This window comes from Argentina silus, assembly GCF_951799395.1.
Source record: "Argentina silus genome assembly, chromosome: 3".
Taxonomy (NCBI): Eukaryota; Metazoa; Chordata; class Actinopteri; order Argentiniformes; family Argentinidae; genus Argentina; species Argentina silus.
In genome coordinates, this window is record NC_139657.1 from 7418047 (window position 1) to 7440622 (window position 22576).

The following is a 22576-nucleotide window of genomic DNA, read 5'->3' on the forward strand; positions in this document are numbered from 1 at the left end:
TCCCTGTGTGTACCGAATATCTGATTATTGTGTGTTTTATCCTACATCTTCTCTCTTCTAAATTTCTTTGATACAGTTGGCTTTAACTGTTTCTTAAAGTCTGTTGCAATTGTGAAATTGGGTCAGGGTAGCATATCATTTTAGGGTGTTGCAGATGCTCTGATAACATAATTAATCCTTTAATGTGTTCATTTATAAGATACTGTTACTTAACATCTTCATTTGGTTGTGTTATAATACATCATTTTGGCTTTCGTCCAAATAGGGAATTAGTCTTTAAACCTATGCACTGTGTGTGTCTACTGTACATACATTTTGATATCAGAGAATGTGACCAATTGGTAGATTAGGCCAATATTATGTTCATTTGACACAAAAAGAAAACATTTGGCAATTTGAGAAATTTCAAGAACAGTTCAACAAGATAACTTACTACAATCATGCTCATATTCAAGGTTTCTACAATGCATTAGTGGCAGAGTATATGTCTACCTGTTAGTGTTATCATGGCCAATTCATATCATTCTCAGCATCAGCATCTCTTTGTGTGGCAGATACCCAAACGCTCCTGTCCCCCTTGTGGAAGCATTCTGTAGTGTACCCAAATTGAGGATGCAGCTGGTTGTCATGGCAGCACTGCTGGCACTGGGAGGGGCAGGGCTGGTGCCAGACTGCAGGTATGACTGTCGACTAGATGCCATCTCTGTCAACATGGAGAGCGAGGAGTGTGGGAGCTCCGTCAGCATCCAGACCACCTCCTGTTCAGGCCATTGTTTTACACAGGTATAGGAATGAGATGATGATGAGTATGATGTCCCCTATTGTTTTACAGAAGCAGAGGAATGAGATGATGAAATTATGAGTATGATGTCCCCAGTTTTGTATTTTCTCCCCTGATGGCAAGGATTAGGAATGGGGGAGGGTAAACTGGCTCTAGATTAGCGACTAAGGGAGCAACTTGTACCCAGAGCTAATTATTGTAAGAGCCATACTGTAGATAAACATAGACACCACCATGTATGTATGTGGCTTTAATGGTAACCATCTGCACTGTACTGTATACAGAACCTTTCTCATACTCAAAGTGCTCCACAATATATGGGAGTGACGCCCACCTTCCACCGCCAATTTGTTGTAACTAACTTCGGCTAGTAAGGAGGTCCGGTGGGAGCCTGTTTGATGTTTACATCAACAGTCCCCTGATAAAAGACCATGTCACAGAGGCAGCAGCAGAGTAAGACAATTGGTTATGTTGACGATTTCAACCGTGTTCAGAGATTGGTGATTGCTGTCGTTGGCAGGATCTAGTCTATCGGAGCGTGATGATGAATGAAAATCAGACGACCTGCAACATCAGGGAGTGGTCCTACAAGACCATCGACATACCAGGGTGCCCGGAGGGGGTGGACCCCCGCTTCACTTACCCTGTGGCCGAGAAATGTGAGTGCAAAGTTTGTGACACGGACAACACCGACTGTGGGGCCATCAGCCTGCCTATGCCAAGTTGTCTGTCCCGCTAAAGACCAAGGGGCTCCAAACAGCACATCAAAATATCCGCTTACCCAAAGCAATAGGCTTTGACCTTTTTGCCTTTGGGATCTCTACTGCTTCAAACTAATAAACAACATTATCATCAGTGAGCATTTGTTTACTCTCTTCATTTGTGTGTACCATATAGACCCAACTGTTGAAAAGACGTCAGCATTCTAAATGGAATGGTGAAATCTGTATGATTCCCTGCTGTTCATAAAATATTAAGTCGGTGCAGCTTTTTATGCTGACAATACCATGTCTACTTCCTCGACCCTAGCCCTTAGTTATACAGTATACCAGCCTTGTGGCGCTGGATAATGACTCTGGACATTATTAATGCAACATGTACTTCATAATACAAACATATTATTTGTGTAACTATGACACAGTTATCCTCTGTTTTGCTCTGTAGTGGTGTCTGAATGGTCATACCTGGACCTGTTCAGTAGGCGTTTTCAGTATGCAAGACTAGAAAGTTTTGCAGTATTTGAAATTTACCGAAATTTAGTACAGGTATGTATAAAATGCCAGGATGTCATACTAGCTTTGCCTTTCCATGTAGTGTGAATACACTGTCCACTCTTCAGGAAGTCCTTTCCGAAATGTAACCAATTACCATGAACAACATGGTTTCTCAGTATGAATGAGATGTAGTATGTTGAAATGTGTCGCTTACTGCATACATTTGACTGAATTAAGCTCTAAATAGTATGTAGTAGGGTTAAGTATGTAGTAGACACAAAGGTCACATGTTTTCATGTTCTTTCATAGTAAAGGGGAAGCAACTGCCTATAGCACCGCCTGTAGGAAGAACAACTTTGCATTTGCCATGTTTACACAAGTGCCAAGTTCATATAATCACATAATCGCCTGTTGTCATGTTAAAAATTGCCAATTCTATTTTAACCAGAGGTCAGTGCTGCAGGGGTGGCTGGTGTTACTTTGATGTCTAAAAGGGAGGTGGAGTGAGACATGGCTTGAGGAAGAAAGTAAACATAAGATACCTTAGTTAAGCTGATCAAGTCTGAGTATGAGACACTTCTGACAGGTCAAGAATAAACCAAAGATGTCACATCCAATAAGTGAGAAATTGTTCCTGGGGGATGGCAAACTCTGTGTTTTTTTTGCAGTGGGAAGAGAAAACAATGAAATAATACTATTCCTGGTCATACATCTTTGATTCAACAGTCATATGACAGCAATACAGTGGCTCAAGTAAGTATTCAGCCCCCTGGTCTTTTTCCACATTTTGTTGCATTTAAGATAAGTGTGTCAGTAAAGCAAAAGGGGTGAATACTTATTGACTCTTTTCATGTTGAAACTTATGGGGTATTTTGTTTAGATCTATCAATCTATTTTAAAGTCAGGTTGTAACACAACAAAATGTCCAAATCGAAAAAGTCCAGGGGTTGAATACTTACTGAAGGCACTGTATCTAAGAACTACAAAAAGATGCAAGGCTTGCAAAGTCTTATTTTGGTAGTAGAAAAAGTTTAAAGATGGATTAAAGATGGTTTGGACGATAGATAGATCTGTTGGGTAATAAAATAAATTGATCTAATTTTATTATGGAAGTGGATCAAATTAAAGATGGCTTGGTTGGTTGGTTGGATGGATGAATGAATGGTTGGTTGGTTGGTTGGTTGGATGGATGGATGGATGGATGAGAGAAGGTTAGATAGATGAGAGAAGATTAAATAAATTGATATAGATCAATAGATAGATAGATGAGAGGTTAGAAAGAGAACAAGATGAAAGAAGGTTAGACAGAGAGATGCTTAAGTAATGGGACAGTGAAGCATTTTTTCTTCTTTCGGCTCTGCTCTCCAAAAGTTTGGATCTGAAATCAAATAATTACTATGAGGTTCAAGTAGATTCTCAACTGCCTGAAGTCTGTGACCCATTGACCCCACCAGACACTGGGTATCTTCTCTGGTGATGCTCTGCCAGGCCTGTACTGCAGCCATCTTCAGTTGTCTTTTTGCCTAAAGTCTTATCATCAGGAAATGAAGGTATGTTCAATTGGATTTAAATCTCAATAACTTGGCCAGTCAAGAACTTTCTGCTTTTTGGCCCTGAAAAACTCCATAGTTGCTATGGCAGTATGTTTTGGGTTGTTATTTTACTGTATGATGTAACGCCATCTAATGAATTTGGAGGCATCTGCTTGCACTCGTGCAGACAAGATGTGCCAGTTCAGAATACATTCTGCTGCTGCTGTCAGCAGTGACATAATCAGTTAGCCAGTTCTTGTGGCAGTTATGCATGCCCAAACCATAGCACCCCCTTCCACCATGTTTCACAGACGAGGTGGTATGCTGTAAAACTTTTTTCTCCAAACTACTGTACATGATAATATTCGTCTTATTTGTCCACAAGACCATTTTCCAGATCTCTGCAGGCTTTTTAGGTACTTTTAGCAAACTGTAACCTGACCATCCTTTTTTTTTTAGGATAACCAGTTTGGCTGGTGACGTATGCTGTGAATGTTTTATTTTTATTTTTTTCAGTCTAATAATGGCTTCCTTGACTTTGATTGACACCTACTTGGTCCCCATGTTGACAGAAACAAATAGAAAACTCCAAAGGCAGATCCAAGCTCTCTTATTCCTGCACAAAAGATGTGACGGAAAACACCTGTCAAGCCAATTGTCCCATTACATTTGGGTACCCTAAAATAGGGGGACTATGCATAAAAAGTATTATAATTTCTGAATGGTGAAACCAATATGTACACAAATACCATCAAATAAAAACAGATAATCTATTTATCCTCATAGAAATTGTTTGATTTCAAATCCAAACCTTGATTTCAAAGCCAAAACAAGAAATGCTTCACTGTCCCATTACTTATGCAGGGCACTGGAGATGAGGAGGTTAGATATATGATAGGTTAGATAGAGAGACAGATGAGAGAAGGTTAGATAGAGAGACAGATGAGAGAAGGTTAGATAGACAGACAGATGAGAGAAGGTTAGACAGATGAGAGAAGGTCTTATTCCTCGACTCAATGATCAGTGGCAGGTGGGTTGGACAGACTCCCACCACATTGCTTTCCCCAGACATGCTCTTATTACTCAACGCTCCTGAAGGGCAAGAAGAGAAAGAAAGGAAGATCTGGACTCACAGGAAGCTGATGGAGGTGGAAATCAGAGGACGGACTCATTGTTATGCATGGAACAGAAACCATTTCTCATTCCCTGTCCGTCCTCCAATTTCTACGTCCACCAGCCTCCACTGGATGTGGTTGCAGTCTTATCCCTATTCACTTCACTCAGTATAAGGCTGGTCTAGAAGTGAAATTGATATGGTCAGGTCTGGGCAATTCTTTCATTCTTGCCAGTGTGATGAATTGCTGTGTCATGCTGTTTACTTGGGACGTCCTCTGGGTGTATATTGACCCTGATGACATGGAGCAAATCTGGACTGCTGTCCTATCCTCCATCCTTCTCCCTGAAGGATGACGAGTCCCCTTTCCTATTTTTTCTATCCTATTTTTTGTCTATGGAATGTGAGAACGGAATAACTATAGTTATAAATGTGTTGCGCAAATACTACTTTCACCTAATCACATGCATTATTCCCATCCTGGTCACCACCTCTTCCAAAGACTTCCATCCGACAAAAGGTTCCGGTCTATAAAGACCAAAACCTTGCGCCACCTGAACAGTTTCTTCCCCATGGCAGTGAGGCTCACAAACAAGCCCCCTGTCTCTTACTGACTCTGGGACTTCCACTCCCCCCCACCCCACCCTGTCACTCTCTCACTCACACACACACACACACAATGCACTGAGTGTAATTTATATTTATTTACATTTATTCTAATTTATAGTGTACATGCCCCATACCCATTTCACAGCCTCTAGCCTCATTGCCTCTTAGCTTCGCACAGCCTACATAATCTATTGTTCAATTTTGTACTTTTTTTTGCTATGTTGTTAATATTTAGCTATTTTGTAATTTATATACATATTTTTGTTAATATTTTGCTTATATATATATATATAATGTCCTATGCACCAACCTCACCAAGTCAATTTCCTGTATGTGCAAATATACTTGGCCAAATAAAAGAATCCTGATTCTGATTATCATATAGATCAATTTAATCAATCAAATGCTACACAGACACTATTTAAAAAAATAAAAATCAACACAAACTGAACATTGGAAATGTAACTATAAGTGAATAGAGCCTTATAGAAGCCTTACAACATTCTTCTGGCACAGTCACAAGAGTGCATACCATACTGATTAGCCTGAAAAAGTCCTCATAAAAAAGTCATATATCAGCCAGAGCCTCTGGAAGGGAAGGAGGGGCTAGCTGGCGTACTTGTTGCGGATGATCTCGCCCCCTTCCACCTCCACCTGCTCATAAAGCCACTTCCTGTCGCAGCGGCACTCCACGCCGCACTTGCGGGAGCCGCACTCGGGGCAGGCATAGAAGCAGCCCATGCAGTCCACATCCAGACAGTCGCACATGTCCTTGCCGCAGGAGAGCAGCCAGCCCTTGTTGTCGTACACTTTGCTCTTGGCCCCCATGGTCTGTCTGCACGGAGAAGGAAGTGGTTCAAACACACACAACGATACTATTACCCTTAACGGCGTTGTGGGTTTTCTGTATGCTGTCTCTTGTGTAGGGCTACTGTATATTACTTTCAATAGTTTGGTTATCTTGATTGCACGTGTAATTATGCTGTGGTGTATTTTGTGTTCAAACTGGTGTCCAATCTCACCTGTCATTGGTAGAAACTCTACCTCCTCGCTTCCCCCCCCCGCCTCTTCCCTGTGACACCAACAAACATTACAGACAGTCCTGATAGAAATATATTGAGTAGATCAGATTTTTGTGCTGCATTCACATTTCTGAACCATCCATGGTATCTCCTCTGTATAAACCCAGGAGACTGGAGGCCCTCTTTTGTATCTTACCCTGACAGAAGGACCCTGTCGCTTGTCCTTGCGTTGCTTGGCAGCCTCGCGCTCCTTTGCCCAATCAAACCGGTTTGCAGCGTTTGTGTCCTTGGTCATCACCCCCCTTTTGCGTAACTCAATCTGCAAAGATTTTAGTGAACATTGTTTTTTTAATAGACTTGTCTAACTAAGGCTTATTCCCACAGAAATAATGGTAAAAAAAAAAATCCCTGTATTTATTGTAATTTACAGACCTTGATTTACCTTGTTTTACTTGGGTAACCCCAATTACACACAACAGTGCATGCTGGTAATGTGGGTGGGTTGGGGAGGGGGGACGGAGGTCACAGAGTGGAATTCAAAGCAAAATGCGATTGAGCGTTAACTGCATTTCCCCTCTCCCCCATTTACACAGACCCTTTACCAGGAATTTAATGGTAGCATAAGTAGGTCTGCCACAGGTACAAGATTTAGTGGTGTGCCCAGTCACCGGCTCAGTTGACACAGACAACAGTACCAGTAAATTACCGGGAAATGCCTCTGTGTAAGTGGGGTTTAAATAACACTAACTCAACATGTATGGGTGGAGCAGTCTATAAATAAAGCAGTCTATAAATTGAATTTCATTGTGGTGATTCTACTGATGTTGAAACAAACATGTGAAACAGACTCATAGCTTTGCTAAGAACAGGCAGGCTTAGCTATGTCAATCCACCTATGTAATGAGCTCAGACCTTTGATGAATCTTGCCCTGAGCCGAAAATGGTGGGCACAGCATCTTCCCTTAGAAACTGCTTTCCATTGTAGTCTCGGAAGCAATCCGGCCTAAAATGATCTGAGCAGAGGCAGGTGTTGGTCGTTGGGATGAAGTTTTTCATTCCCAGACTTTTGACCCATTGACTGGCAAGCTGAGGCTTGCTGATGGGAAACCTGTGGGAAAGGAAGACTGCATTACTTTAAAGGTATTGTTTGGAATTAAAAAAACAACAAAGTGGACTCCGCACCAGCTGTTTTTGGAGGACAGCTGAGGGATCATGGGGCTGGAGAAATGTAACCACTTTCAATTTCATAGACAGAGCCATGGATGCAAGGACTGACCATACATAAGATCATTATAGTTTTAAGACAGTTGAACTAAGCTCATGAGGCATTTATACGTTATATTCTTCAATAATCAATGGCCATATATAAATAATTTAAAAGTAAAAAAAATGTTGCCCCTATAAAAACAACCTAAATAAACGTTTCAAATAATATCAAATTCACTCAATAATACTCATATTTGTATCATGTCAAAGATAATTTCTAGCTAATGTACTGTTTCCGACATGTTGTGTTCTGCTGCTATACATTTTGCCACCGTATGTTATTGTTTATTATTATATTGTATTGCATCGTTGGTTCTTGTTTGCTGCATTGTTGAGGAGCTAGCTTGCCCTAAGCATCTCATTGCAACGTCTACGGCTGTATTCTATGTATATGATGAATAAACTTTGATTTGATTTGACATGGCTGGAACACCAGCAGCCCGCAGAAAAAATGTAATAGCTAGCTACAAGTTAAGACAGTGGTAGTTAGCCAGATATTATGCACGACTTACCTATAAAACCTAATTTCTGACCCTTTAACAAACTTGTTGATGCAGCCATTTGCTGCACAAATTACAGGCATGATTAATACCGTTTGTCTGTAGAATCTAGTTCATCTACTCAATACAAACACTAAGTGAGCCAGCTAGCAATAGGAAGCTTTGTTTTGTATCCTTCTTCTATTACGGAATTAATGGCGGAGTAAATTACGTAGAAGATGTATTGCGCCATCTCCTGGCAGAAAGATATCTTCTTCTACTGTAAGTGTAGCTAAGACAAATCAATGCCTTGATTATCGCCGCCTAGAGGATTCATATATTCCAACAAACACCAATTATTTCTTTTTTAAAGGGAAAACTGCACGAGAAGAGATCAACATAATTTGTTGTCCATCGATATTTTCTTTGTTTAATCAACGCCTTTAATCAGCTAAGTACTCTTACTTTTTCCATCCATTTGACCAAAGCGAGTACCGAGAGAGCAAAGGCAAAGCTTCAAAGTGGAGCGTCATGGAATGACGTCACGAACAATCGATCTGATGAATGTTGTGGACAAGTCAGCAGTGGTATGTATCATACACGCGACTTTTACAATACCATTCCTTGTTAGCTGTTAAATGTGATTTCTGTATTGGACTACTTACGGCAATATCGATATTATTCAAATCTCTATTTAGGTAGCGCGCTAGCAGTTGTTTTTGCTATGGCCTAGCTTAGCTTAGTTATTTCCTGCTCGTGTCACATGATGGAGGAGTATACTGAACACTAGCAATAGCTGCTACTACTACTAGCTTCGTGGCTGCATTGTCAAACCGAGTCTGTCAACCACGAAACGGGGTAACTATCGGTTAGCTACGATCTCCCAGGCAAGCCACCATTCACTTCTGACTTTGATTTACTTGAGCTGTCAATTTGAACTGTCAGTGTCATAAGATAGAGAGACGCTAGCTGTCAGGACCGACGATCCTATATTAGCGTCAGCTTGCTTTTCGCTAAATAGTCAACTAGAACTAGCAAAACAATCAAGCCAAGGGAAGACCGTCTAAAATACAGTGTAGGAAGTATTTCCACGCTGTACTAGACGGATTCTAGCCAAACATACCTAGCTTTACTATGTAGTTCAACTTGGTCAGCTTCGCCGACAGATAAAGTTACTTAACTTGTCAATTAACTTGGCTAGCTAGCTTGCTAAGTGTGAATGTGAAAACAGAAAACAAGCTAGCTACTAAGAACGCTACATAACCTGTTGTTGTTGTGGTGGTCGTGGTGGTCATGAATTACGAAACAACGAGATTGCCTAATTTGGGATCTTGTCTTGCCATCTAGCTAGCGTCAGCACCGTTAAGCACTGATCGTATAGCTAGCTAGATAACCAAGTTAGGTACGTTTACAGATTGTTTGTTGGATAACGTTTATTATCACCATATTTGTCATTTGGTCCATGAATCATGAAGTAAATGGCTGTACTAATTTAGCTAGACAAAGTTCATAACCAAAGGAAAATCTGTCTCACTGTGACTCTTATTTTTTCACCCACAACAATCAGTTTGACATCAGCATCATCATCATGATGGTGATTACAGATGAATGATATATCTAGTCTAGGTAAGTTTTGAGACTCAATTCTTCAGACCCCTTTGAATGACATTTAATCTACTATAGCTAGCTAAGATAGGACTTCTTCTATATTGTGTACTCTTGATTGCGATGCATTCTGTTAGTGTCACACACCCATTTCTTCCAGTAATTGTGGAAAATTATTTTTTGGGGAACCCAAACGACATTGCTACCCTCAATAGGTCAATGGAAAACAAACTTCATGATGTCAATCAGTAAAGTGTCCTGTTTTCACACGGTTGTTGATGCTGAGTATGGAAGATCTTTTTTGCTTTACAAGGAGAGTTGCATCCGCTGATGGTGTGAGATTATGGGAAACAGAAATTTCCCACCCAATTTGCTTGCTAACTCCTTTTGCTTCTCTGTTGGAACTATATTCTGTTTACAGAGTGGTAGAACTTTCAGATTATTCACACACGCACACACACACACACACACACACACACGCACGCACGCACAGGCAAAAGAACACAGAGACACACTCAGACTTATGCTCACCATCAAACGAGGTACTGAAACTTGACATTAGTAACATATAACAGTTTTTTCTCTAAGAGCTTTATACGGCCTCTTCAACACATTAAGTAACAATCCTATATTTAGAGACTAGGGGATTGTTCCTCGTAGCTCTCATGACAGGCTCAGAATAAAGTAAAGGGCATAGGCTATCTCAGATCTAAGATGGTCACACAAAAGAAAAATCCAGAAAATGTCCACTTCTGACCAACAGATGCTTCCATTTAGGTTTTGGAATTCATTTAGGAATTCAAGTTCTATAGAGATTCACAATTGTGACATTTGAGATTAATTCTCGTCAGTCTTTGAGAGATCCCATTCGGACAAAGGTAGCTGACTGATAAGCTGTACAGAACATTGGACTTGGAGGGAGTGAGGGAATGGGGTTACTATAGGTCAGAGGCAGCACAACATAACCCACCCTCTGAAGCTATAGGCTAGATCTTCTCATCCACCCAGTTAACGCTACGTATCTCATCACCCACAACTTGCCCTGTATCCTCTATTTCCTGGAATTGATCTTCAATCAGGCCAACCTACAGTTAGGCTATTACGTCAAACATTTTGTATTCAGAATACAGGTCCTAAGTATGTGCATAAAATGGGGCTGAATGTGTCTGCACGTAGCAATGTAGACCGTTGAAAAGGGACCAAGGCTTGCCGTTTGAGTGTGAAATAATTGAGTGTATTGATTTCTGGATGTCCTCTTGAACCTGGACTTTCCCCCCTTAGTGAATGAGTGTGGTCACAGAGAGCAGGGACCCCTGTGGCTGATGTAATGCATGGTACAGCTGTGCTGTCTCTGATTCATCTAAAGCAGTGCAAGAGGGTGTGTGTAGAGAGTACTTACCGGTAATCATGAAAAACGATTGAATCCCCTATTGTAGGAATGTGTTTTGTGTACAGTGTTTGTTCTGTTGCTTCTAACCGCTTTACTGAAGTTCGTATTGGTTTGTGTTTTGATATAAAGAACTTTGATGAAGTCCTTAATGTGTGTGTGTGTGTGTGTGTGTGTGTGTGTTGTCAGGGTGTTTGTGAAAAGTGTCTGCTTAGACACTCAAACAGGAAAAGGCTTGATCATAAGGCCTTGTGGGGATTTCAGAGCCATGTAAACGACCGATAGTAACCTCTCCTGTTCCCATTTCCCCCCACCCCCCCTCTCTCTCTGTTTCTTCTCTGTCTCTCTCCCACAGGACACAGCAGAAGGGTTTGCTCCTCTCTCTTCTCAAGATATTGAGTCAATCAACTTTCACCAGACAAGCAGAGAGATTTGTGTGTTTTCTTGATTTGGGCACGAAAAAGGCTTCTCACCAAAGAGGTTCCTCTGTCAACACGGGTGCAGACGGGCCGGAAGAGTATGAGGTTTGAGTCACACGTGGACAAGATGGACAGTTCATAACAAGGCATTACTCCAGAGGTATGTTGAACCCCATGCTTTTCCGGAAGTCAATCTCACATTTTGTCACTCGCTTAACAGGTGCATCAGAAAGTATTATGCTTTGCAAATTCTGTGCTGTTTTCTCGGCCCAGGCCTACAACTATCTGAACTTGCGGCGCAGCAGTCTGTTTGTGAATGCCCTAGACTAGTTATTCATTGCACTTCTTCTTCACGCTGCACCTCTTCTTCAGTTGTTCGAGCAACCTTCTTTTTATTTCTGTCGAGTTTGCCTTTGTCACAATGTTGGTCATTTTTTAATTTGGGTATCAGTGATCATGCCTGAAGTCAGGGCAGACACATTTTCTGTCAGATACAGTTGTGCTGATGTAGGCCGTTTCCCAAGCGCTGTCACTGCGTGGCTGGAACACCACTCTGGGTCATGTTCTGTAAGGGGTGAGACACAGGTCATTGACCTTATGAATCATAGGGATAATGATTATGGTTGTGATAGTATATGGCCTTCTTTATATATCCATACAACCGTAGGCCTGCACAATCAATGTTTTTCCGTCCACAACCCCATAGACTTAACAACTTGATTGAACTGCACTTATCTCTTGAACACTCACATTGGAAAATCTCAATTCTGACTCCCTTAGATTGTGGCAGACTAAAGCATACTGTTGCCCACTTTTTCTTTTTTGAAAATCTAATTTGTAGAAAAATAATACTTTTACGAACAAAATCTGGAATATGATGGCATGACAGTGATTTGGGCTATCCTTAGATTACGATTTCAAAATAGGCTGATTCCATATTTGAAAAATCACTGATACCATTTCTGCTTTTCTACCACTTCTGCTTCTACTTATTTCCTTTTTTTTTTTCCATGTTCACTTTTGACACACATTTAAGTATTACCAAGTAGGCCTCTGGATGTTTTAACTAATACAGAATCGGTGCCCCAACAGTGATTTCCTTCTTACTCACTGCAAACAATATTCAATCAAATACCTTGAGAGAAGTAGGAGTGTTCCATAATGTTGACTCTTGTATTCTTCCCCTAATGTGTAGATTGATTTCGTAATGACAAGCTGCTGTGCAGAAGATGTCCACACTGTCTGCGACTGATATCACAGATGTTGGTCATGGTAAGAGCCCCATCTCTTTCATTCTGAAGAACTATACTAATTGGTTAGGAATGCATTATGCAATATGTTCATATTCAACTATCTCTACATCTGTTATGGTAAGGTATGGTTATGTAACCAGGGATGGGCATGAGTACTCAAAAGGCCGTTATAACTCAATCTTTAACCAGAGATGACATTTTTTCAAATACTGTAGAACTATTTGTCAGAACAATTTCATAACTTTTGTCAAAATTAAAAATGTGTTATATTGAGAGAGTGATTAACTATGACATTACAACTTTTTTAAATTTTTTATTTAAGCTTAAAAAAACAACAACACTGTTTTGTTGTGAAGTGCTTCTGATGGCAGTGTGGGAGCTGTTTCAGTTTAGGTGCTGTTAGACGGGTCGTGGTGGCAAACAGTGGGCAGGGCATGAAATTCACTTTTTGGTCGACCAATGAAGGCATCTAGTGGATGAGAAAATTCACCAGCCACTCAGAATACCGACGTTCTCAAGTGATTCCATACCTTGACTAGTAAACTAGTTTGGTGGGTTTTGCTCAACATACAGTATTCTCTCTGTAAGGCAGCACTCTGTGTACAGCTTGCGCTGCTCTGTCGCCAGTGAATGGTTGATTCAGAAATCCGGGGATATAAATAACGTATGAAAGGTGTATAAAAAGTGTTGTTGTTTCTAAGTGGTGAAACCAATATTTATACTCAAAAGCTGACAATCTGTACTTTAACCTCATATTAATTGATTGATTTTGAATCAATCCTTTGGAGTATAGAGCCAAAAGAAGAAAAAATGCTTGCACTGTCCAAATGCTTGCACTGTATTTCCTGGAATAGTCTCATGATGATAGTCTCTGTTGAGACTATTCCAAGAAGTAAGTCTGAGCTCACAACTAGGATGTCTGAGGTTTTTATGCACACATTCCTTATATTTTTGGACCATATCAATGATGGGCTGATGAGAAATATACCAATACATTATTAATGAGTAAAATTGTGCTCCCATCCCCGTGTCTAGATATTCCCCCCTGCATGTTTTCTGTCTTGTGCTGTTGAGCATAGTTGATTTTCCTTTAATGATATATTTGAATGCATTATTTCAGGAAGATCATGGTAAAGTGAGTGTGAAAGGGAGGGAGTGAGTCAGCTGGGGAGGCATGTGCAGCGTAGAGATCTCAAATGGTACTTGTTTTTTTGTGTTGACGTTAACATATTGGAATGCCATATTGGAATGCCACGGCACTATATTTGAGTGCTTGTTCGCTGTCTACAGCGTCTTTCCCAAATCGGGTTGGCCTGGAGCCTATTTAATTCATTATCATTTTCCGGGATCATATAATTATGCTTCCCATCACGTTTTCATATGATGTTTATATATTGCTTATGGCCTGTCTTGATAGAACAATTATAATTTGGCACAGTCATGATTTTGAATGCAGCATTATTTTGCAGTTGCGGATGGTATAGCCTATTCACACTGTCTAAATTCTTACTATTAAATGGAGCATTATGGCAGTTAGGCACATAAAGGTGACATTCTGGTAATTCTATCAATACATAAGTCAGGTACAGGTACAGTGTGTTGCCAGCCCTACCCCAAATCTTCCTTTCTTATTATGTCAAATAGCCAGTTACTGAGTGGACCCATGCATAATTCTCTCTCCCTTTATTTCATGTTGCCTAATCATTCAGGAAAGATGACATGACTTGGCCTTTGCTTGTTCCTATGGTGTTTTCTTTTGACATTGAAAGAGAAATCTCTCTTCTAGCAAAATGTTTTAAGAACAGCTTTCTAAATGCGGTAAATACCACGCACCATCAACAATAAAGTTGGAGCTGAGTACTGATGTGTGTGTGTGTGTCCGTTTGACTGTGTGTGTGTTTGACTGCGTGTGAGTGCGTGTACGTGTGTGCGTGTGTGTAACTGTAGGTGGCTCATTTGCAACCTTCGGTATTATCAGTACAGTCTCCTCCTCCAATTTAGCACCTCCTCATTGAAATTTGCCACAAATGCAAAACATGTGCGGTCCAGGTTTTCTTCTTATCACACTAAAACGCTTTAGCAGCACTACAGTACATTGGAACAAAAAAACCATCATGTAACAATGTTGCATTGTTACATGATGTTGAAAGAATCCAGTATATTCAGACTACTGACAATTCATCAGACTACTTCATTTACACTTGATTAAAACACTTTGAATTGCATACCACAGGTGAATTGCATACCACAGGTGAATTGCATGCCACAGGTGAACAGAAGACATGAATATGTCTCTGAATATGCTGTGCTCCAGTTGAGACCTGAGGGATAAAGCTGTCAATGTCTTGTATTGTGCTGCAGGTGAGAGCAAGGTGTTTGATGGGGCCTTGGAGCTGCAGCTGGACTGCATCAAGAGCAAGAGCAGCACGGCTGCTGAAGTGAAGCATGAGGACCTTCTGTCCCTGCCCCACCCAACCAAGTTCCCTAGCCCCTTTCAGAATGGCCCCTCGCTGGCTGAGATGAGCAGCCCTCTGTCCATGGAGCCCAGGGACATCAAGCTGGATCCCGCAGCAGGCGATATGCCCGCCAACACAGGTGCGAGTGTGTCCTTTCGATATGATGTCTATGATGAAATCAAACCTGTCTGCCTGGTTTGAGCTTGTAGGCTCCTCAATGTTTGTTCTCAGTCAAGTTTGCATTTAGGGACTTGTCTTGGCCCCTCATATGACATGTTGTCTCTGTGTGTGTTTACATAATAGGCTGCGACATGAGTCACTAAATGTCAGGCTGCCATTCTAAACTGATTGTCTACCCTTTTCAATGCCCCTGGAGAAAAAAAAAAAAAAAAAGATATTTTCAGACCCGTTTCTTCTTATAATATATCATGAAACTGGACCAGAACTAGAATCCCCCTTCCCAGATTTTCCTTGTTGTGCAAATTGCATCCTACGGTACCAGGTAACTAAAAGCGACACACACACACACACACACTGTATTTCCATTTATGTGACACAGCCATACAATATCTCCCCAGAGGGCCAGCCGGTGAAGAGGAAGAAGGGGCCGGCCCCTAAGATGCTGGGGAACGAGGTGTGCAGCGTGTGTGGGGACAAGGCCTCTGGCTTCCACTACAACGTGCTGAGCTGCGAGGGCTGCAAGGGCTTCTTCCGCCGCAGCGTCATCAAGAGCGCCCAGTACTCGTGCAAGAACAACGGCCGCTGCGAGATGGACATGTACATGCGCCGCAAGTGCCAGCAGTGCCGCCTACGCAAGTGCAGGGAGGCGGGCATGCTGGAGCAGTGTGAGTGGCTCGATGGTAAAAGACTGACCGTTAGACAGAATGCAGTTTGTGTTTAGAACAACGTGAAAGAAAAGGACTTGAGTGGCAATGCTCTACATCAGAAACATAGAAATGTTATTCCATGAGGCAGGGGGTTAGGAGGAGGGTAAGTCTTTAATGTTGGAAAGCCCTTATTACCCTATATAGATAAAGGGAAGGTACTGTATCCCCATATACTCCCCCCCCCCCATGCATTTTTCCATACAGTAACTGCGGGCCTCATGATTGACGTCATTCCATCGTCACCATAGATATATAAAGCTGACTGGAAACCTAAACTAAACACCGGTCAACCCATCAAGGAACGTCGATTTGAATTGGAACGTTCATTCTGTGAAATGTAATTCTACACCATTTAACTCGTTTTGGTTCCTCTCCTCTCCGTGGCTGCAGGCGTTCTCTCAGAGGAGCAGATCAGAGTGAAGAAGATGAAGAAGCAGCACGAGGATGAGACGGCTCGCACGTCTGCGGTGGTGACTCCGACCCCGCCGCCGGAGGTGGTCACCCTCGCCCCCGAGCAGCTCGAGATGATCGAGAAGCTGGTGTCCATGCAGAAGCAGTGCAACAAGAGATCCTTCATTGACCGCCCCAAAGTCACTGTGAGTGTCGACAGGTCAACCCCATAGAAGGGTCTTAACGTACTATTAGGGGAGCCTGGGTGTCTGTCTCTGATTTAGCCATGTTTTCCATTGTCTTGTTGAGATTAATTTAAGAAAACTGTATCATCTTCTGAATATGGTGGGTGTTTATATGTACTGAAGGTATTTAATCGATTCAGTATTGAGATGGATCTTAATGAACTATTTGACAGCTCAGCTCCTGATTTTGATGTTTATCATCTCTGGGCATATGAGTCAATCTCTGTGATGATCAATATGTGGATTGATTTATTCATCCAATCATCGATTGGTTCATTCATTCATGTCTGTATATGTGTTTTCTAGCCATGGCCACAGAGTCAGGACCCACAGAGCAGGGAGCTGCGACAGCAGCGCTTCGCCCACTTCACCGAGCTGGCCATCATGTCTGTCCAAGAAATCGTGGACTTCGCCAAGCAGCTGCCCGGCTTCTTAGAGCTCACCAGAGAGGACCAGATCGCTCTGCTCAAAACCTCAACCATCGAGGTTAATAATGCTGAAATTCACCTTTCCCTTTCCATCTTTTAATCTGATGTTTATTTCCCAGTAATAACAACAAATGTCTGTTTTGAATGTTCTTTGAAAGATTTAGACAGGAAATAGTGGTAAGTCTGTCAGCGTCAATGTCTAGCACTGTAGTTCTTTCTCCCAACATCATTGTGACGGCTGTCCGGAATAAACGTCTCAGTATGTCACGTAGGCGAAGTCTCGACTATTTCTCTCACCTGCGTTCCAGTCACCGAGACGTGTGTTTGTTCTGCAGATCATGCTGCTGGAGACATCTCGGCGGTACAACCCTGCCATCGAGAGCATTACATTTCTGAAGGATTTCAGCTACAACAAGGAGGATTTTGCCAAAGCAGGTACACTGTCACACTCCCCTTCTCTCAGATGGTCTACTTTAGCTTATTATCTACACTCCAGTTGCCGTTGCTTTTGGAATACAACGCAGACTGGTTGCCAGATTGACAGGCATTGCTTTCAGTCTCAGGAGAGAAGTAGGCGATGTTATCACCAAAGATAAATTGAATCCATAACAACAACACCCTGGTTTGGTTGTCTCACCACTGCTCACAGGAAAACGTTGTCGCTATATAATCACCGACGTCTAATCTTGAAAGTATTTACAATATTTGCTTTGAAGTCATGAGGAAACGGATCATTTGCTCAGTGATGAAAGTGACACTAGCTTGATAGGATGGCTGGCGCGGCTTTGTCTTGTTATTGTCTAAAAACATTTCCATGCAGGATTTATTGGAATATCTGAAAATATTTTAGTCGCATGAAAGCCCTGAGCTTGTGATGTGAGCGGTATTGGAGCGTAATTGGAGCGGTAGAGAAGCCCGGTGCTCCAATGTTTTGAATACCTGCTCCAATCTCCGGTCAAATGACGTCAGCTCCTCTCCGCTCACATGCTCTGACATGGGTGGTGTGCCAACAACTGAATTATAATCCCAGGGAACATAAAACCACTTCAGCAATGCCCATTTTAAAAAATATAGCTTGCTGGTTAAGTTGATCACTGACTAATTAGCTCTTTGTAAGAGTAACAAAAAAGGTGAGGGGATATTGTTCACAAAACATCACTTCTGCTCCAAGCCAATCAGAATGACACCACTCACAGCCTGCACTCCATTCAAACGGAATCAACTAATAACACTTTCTCCAGACCTCGAAAGGAGGCTTGAGAACAATGTGATTTCGAGGTCACAGGATATGGTCTCTGCCTGTGAACACCCAGAGGACTCGCTGGCTTTGTGCCAGCTTTTAAAGCTATTGAATGAGAGTGGCTGCACTCATCACAACCTGTCTGTTACCATTTAGGCCTATGCACTTTGTTGTAGTGGGTGTGATGTAATTGTATGTTAACTATGTATTTTGTAATGTACTGTTGTGTTTTTGATGAGCTGATTTATTATTTCCTGTATGTGTCATTCTGGAAAAATGACATTCATCTGATCTAAACTAAAAATGTCTCATTTACTTGTTCATTAATTTTCCCCTTTTTACCAACCTTGAATAATGACCTAATTTCTCTGAGTACCTAAAGCGCCACACAGCTTTGTTATTGTGCCATATCACCCTCCTGACAACGGCCCAAGGCTCCTTCCCCTCAGCCCTCAACCCTCTTGTCTCTATTTCTCTTTCCCCTCAGGGCTTCAGTTTGAGTTCATCAACCCAATCTTTGAGTTTTCCAAGGGTATGAACGACCTGCACCTGGACGAGGCTGAGTACGCTCTGCTCATCGCCATCAACATCTTCTCTGCAGGTCAGAGGTCAAAGACCAAGGCCAGGCCATAAGGGGCAATGCTTCAAATGCAAGGGCTTAAAGGGGAAGCTCACTCTATACAAATGCTAGCCTGAGGCAGTTGTAATGTAGTTGAATAACCGCAATATACAAAAACAGTCTGGGTTCATCAGTAATAGCCAAGGTAAAGAGGGAAAATATGTCAACTTGAGTGAACTGTCCCTTTAAGATCGAACTGATATTTGTATGTGTAGTCTGGATGGCAAACTCAGAATAAACTCAGAAAACAAGGGATATTTGAACAATGAATACAATTGGTTCAGCATTGATGAGATTTACAGAAAATGCACAACGTGGGAGCTATTTACAAGAGAGCACAACTCAAAACAAAAGCACCATGTGCCAGAGAGACTTCTGTAGCCTAATGCTTTTCATGTATATACAACAATACAGTTTCCATCGATGCAGGTCACAATACATATTATTTCTTAGTTGTTTGCCACGTAGAGAAATCAATCAGTCCAAAGTTGACAAATCATCTATCTAGTACTATCAGTGTGTACATGTATGTTACTCCAGATCCCATACTGATGTGTTACATATAAAACATGGTTCATCTGTATCCACATGCTCTCCAGATCGGCCCAACGTGCAGGACCATGATTTGGTGGAGCGACTACAGCAGCCATACGTGGACGCTCTTCGCTCCTACATCATGATAAAGAGACCAAATGTAAGTGCCATCCAGTTACAAAACCTCCCAGGCACATATTGAACCTAACTGGATGGAAGATTTGGTCAGCAGTGACCACAAGCACACTGCAGGGTTGGGCTAAATTCCATTACAATTCGAGTGTGAAGATCGTTTGAAAACTTGCTGTGTAGTCTATTTACAGTACGTCTGAATAGATTCTGATTGATGATTTAGCGTTTTCCCTGTTTAGATAAAATAATAATGATTTAAACATTGGTTTAATGTTCCTGTCCTCTCCCTCAGGATCACCTGATGTTTCCCCGTATGCTCATGAAGCTGGTGAGTCTCCGCACCCTCAGCAGTGTCCACTCGGAGCAGGTCTTCGCCCTGCGTCTCCAGGACAAGAAACTCCCCCCTCTGCTCTCTGAAATCTGGGATGTTCACGAGTGACCAACCTCCCTCTCCTGCTCAAAACTAAAAAACGATGTAGACTTTCACCGCCCTGCATACCTGGGTAGGACATAAACAATGGGGCATCTTCTGTGTGACCGGAAAGCCCTGAGAATAAATCAAGTCTCCCAGGCACCCAACTTCCTCTCTCTCTACCCTACTGGTCAAACTTGTGGATCGGTTGCCAGTTTGGAGGATGTTTTCTTCTTCTCTGATTATTCTTCCATGGGATTTGGCGGGATAGTGATGCCCCCCTCTCCTGTGGACTGGGACCCTGTAATCAGATGCGGGGGTGGGGGGGGGGGGGGGGGCTGGCACCCTGTAATCTGATTGGGGGGTTGGAGTGTACAAACCTGGTTTCTTGCCGCCCTTGCTCATCCTGTTGTCAAAAGATGAGACGGACGTATGGTGAGATTTGCTAGCCAGTGTTAATCATGAATAATCTATTGATGGTTAGTCTAGAGCGGTTCTACATCTCTAATGATGATTATTACCATGATGCATTGAGCAGGCCATGGCAATAGCTCTCTTGTAATCCAATTCCTGGACAATGCCCCCCCCCCCCCCCCCCCCCCCCCCCCGAGTAAAAAAATAAGCAATTTTACGACCCTGTGCTGCAGTAGGACAGAATACGGAGGACTGCAAACTGCTACCCAATGTTAGTAAGCAATGTCCTATTATTAGTGTCCTGATTTATCATGGAGTGGTAGGTCATCTGGTTGGTATTGTGTGTTGTTGGTAGAGCAGGGCTGCACTGAGTAGGGCACATTGTTGTAGAATGTTTAGGAAAAATTCTAATTCAGGAATGCTACAGGGGTCCGGGGAGGTGGTGGGTCAGACCAAGGTCTGCTTTAGTGTAAAAGGGCAACCCAGGTTACTCAAACATATTTATAGATCCTGAACACGGCCACGCCTCCTACTTGGGTCAAACAATACAATGCAACGTTCTAGCAGGAGGTGTGCATGTGCCTTGCAGAACCAGTATTGAGGTGGTCCTTTGTCAACAGATGCCTCCCGTTAAATTCCCTGGGGACATAAGCAGATCGATTCATAGCATTTCTATCTGCACCGTTCATTATGCTGCACCCTCCTGAACGCAGCCCTGCCAGCGGCTTGATTGTCAGCCTTCTGATTGGCTAAACTGAACATGAAAACAATTCTGATTGGTGTAGAAATGTGCCAGGTAAAGTCATGTGATGTGTATTGTTGGTATAGAGAAGTGTACTCTCTAGTCTACCACTAATGTTTCCTCTTCCAAGACACCGTAATGGGGCTCTTCTAGCGATTTATACAGTAAATGTCCCCAAACACTCACATACATCCAGAGTATATATTCATAAGAGACACACATATATATATATATTCTATAATTTAGTATGATCACTATTTAATACATGATACAATCAACACACACTAACGCACAAGAAAACGGTTATTTTTCAAACATCATTGGATATGTGACAGACAGGCTGATTTCTCATACACTGGTTTACGTAAAGTTCCTTCATGCTCATGCATTGTTATTCTAAGAGGTTGATTCAAACACTTAACACAAGTGCTGTAAAAATGTTGAGGATGGGATAGCTTGTTCAGTGTTTATTGAAAGGATGTTCTATTGTCCTACTTAATCTGTGAACTGTGTGCTGCTGCTCTGTTCATTGATCAGCCATCTGCAAAGCATTCCTTGGGAGATATGCATCCCTCGAAGTAGATTGTTATTGGTCTAGTCATTTATCCTGCCCCCCCCCCCCTTATGGCCTCAGACACATACAGATATATAAACTCTTATTTTACCTGCTACATATACCAATACCCACTAGGCAGTCAATTAAACATCATCAACCAATGAATCTAGCAATCAAGCATGTCACATACTGTATTAAAGCTAATTCCCACTAAGTCTCACTCTCTCTCTTGACATTATGTACCATCATTATAAACAAATAAAGTAATTAACACAGATACTGTATATTGTTTCCCAGCTTGGTAAAATGTTGAAATACTGTTTTTTTAGTTGAAGTCGTACAAGTTGGTCATGTTGTCCAAATACAGCACCAAATTTGAATCACTGACCACCGGCTTGTGTCCAAAAACATCTATTAGATTCATTACATCTCATTATCTACGGATTTATTCATTTCTGTTTCTATCAAACTGGAAAATAGTCCTTACATGGCAATGATTGCAGACACAGGATAGCTGTTAGGGGTAATGGTTTTGTCCATTCCAAACACTTTACTCAACTGTAATCTGTCTGAAATAGACACACTCTATCATAGAAACAGCTGCACAAATGAAAGACTGTGTCTATCATAGAAACATGTGAAAGTGGCACAATAATAAGGGAATTAGCAATATGGAACAATTACTAGGGGGGGATTTCAGTCATGGAAAAAAGCAATGCAACAATATGTAAAAAATGTACAATATGGAATATGGCCTAAGGGTTGGCAGTCTTGCATCTGCAATCAAATGGCTTCGATATTGTGTTTACATGAGCTGACTCTAACTCCATTCAAAGCTCT

The 22576-nt window shown here is 41.8% G+C and overlaps 3 protein-coding genes across 6 annotated transcripts; 2 read left to right on the forward strand and 1 right to left on the reverse strand.

Annotated features, from left to right (window-relative positions):
* Nucleotides 1-486: 486 nt before the first annotated feature.
* fshb (follicle stimulating hormone subunit beta) lies at nucleotides 487-1602 on the forward strand. The gene is made up of 2 exons (XM_083666209.1): nucleotides 487-783; nucleotides 1302-1602. Exons 1-2 carry the CDS (start codon nucleotides 613-615, stop codon nucleotides 1518-1520), a joined length of 390 nt encoding a protein of 129 aa, XP_083522335.1. The 5' UTR covers nucleotides 487-612; the 3' UTR covers nucleotides 1521-1602.
* A 4016-nt stretch (nucleotides 1603-5618) lies between these two features.
* Nucleotides 5619-8213, reverse strand: arl14ep (ADP-ribosylation factor-like 14 effector protein). Its single transcript, XM_083666142.1, has 5 exons — nucleotides 8051-8213; nucleotides 7185-7380; nucleotides 6469-6591; nucleotides 6273-6322; nucleotides 5619-6085 (listed from the first exon to the last, which is right to left on the reverse strand). Exons 1-5 carry the CDS (start codon nucleotides 8119-8121, stop codon nucleotides 5857-5859), a joined length of 669 nt encoding a protein of 222 aa, XP_083522268.1. The 5' UTR covers nucleotides 8122-8213; the 3' UTR covers nucleotides 5619-5856.
* A 330-nt stretch (nucleotides 8214-8543) lies between these two features.
* On the forward strand, nucleotides 8544-20603 carry nr1h3 (nuclear receptor subfamily 1, group H, member 3). Of its 4 annotated transcripts, none has more exons than XM_083667034.1 (11): nucleotides 8544-8604; nucleotides 11365-11588; nucleotides 12624-12700; nucleotides 15043-15276; nucleotides 15716-15997; nucleotides 16415-16620; nucleotides 16966-17145; nucleotides 17423-17522; nucleotides 18815-18928; nucleotides 19546-19640; nucleotides 19905-20603. In XM_083667034.1, exons 3-11 carry the CDS (start codon nucleotides 12658-12660, stop codon nucleotides 20049-20051), a joined length of 1401 nt encoding a protein of 466 aa, XP_083523160.1. In that variant the 5' UTR covers nucleotides 8544-8604; nucleotides 11365-11588; nucleotides 12624-12657; the 3' UTR covers nucleotides 20052-20603. The 4 variants fall into 4 exon arrangements, with proteins under 4 accessions (XP_083523160.1, XP_083523162.1, XP_083523161.1 ...); XM_083667036.1 differs by having other exon boundaries at nucleotides 15716-15982; XM_083667035.1 differs by lacking the exon at nucleotides 8544-8604 and adding an exon at nucleotides 9507-9643.
* Nucleotides 20604-22576: the final 1973 nt, after the last annotated feature.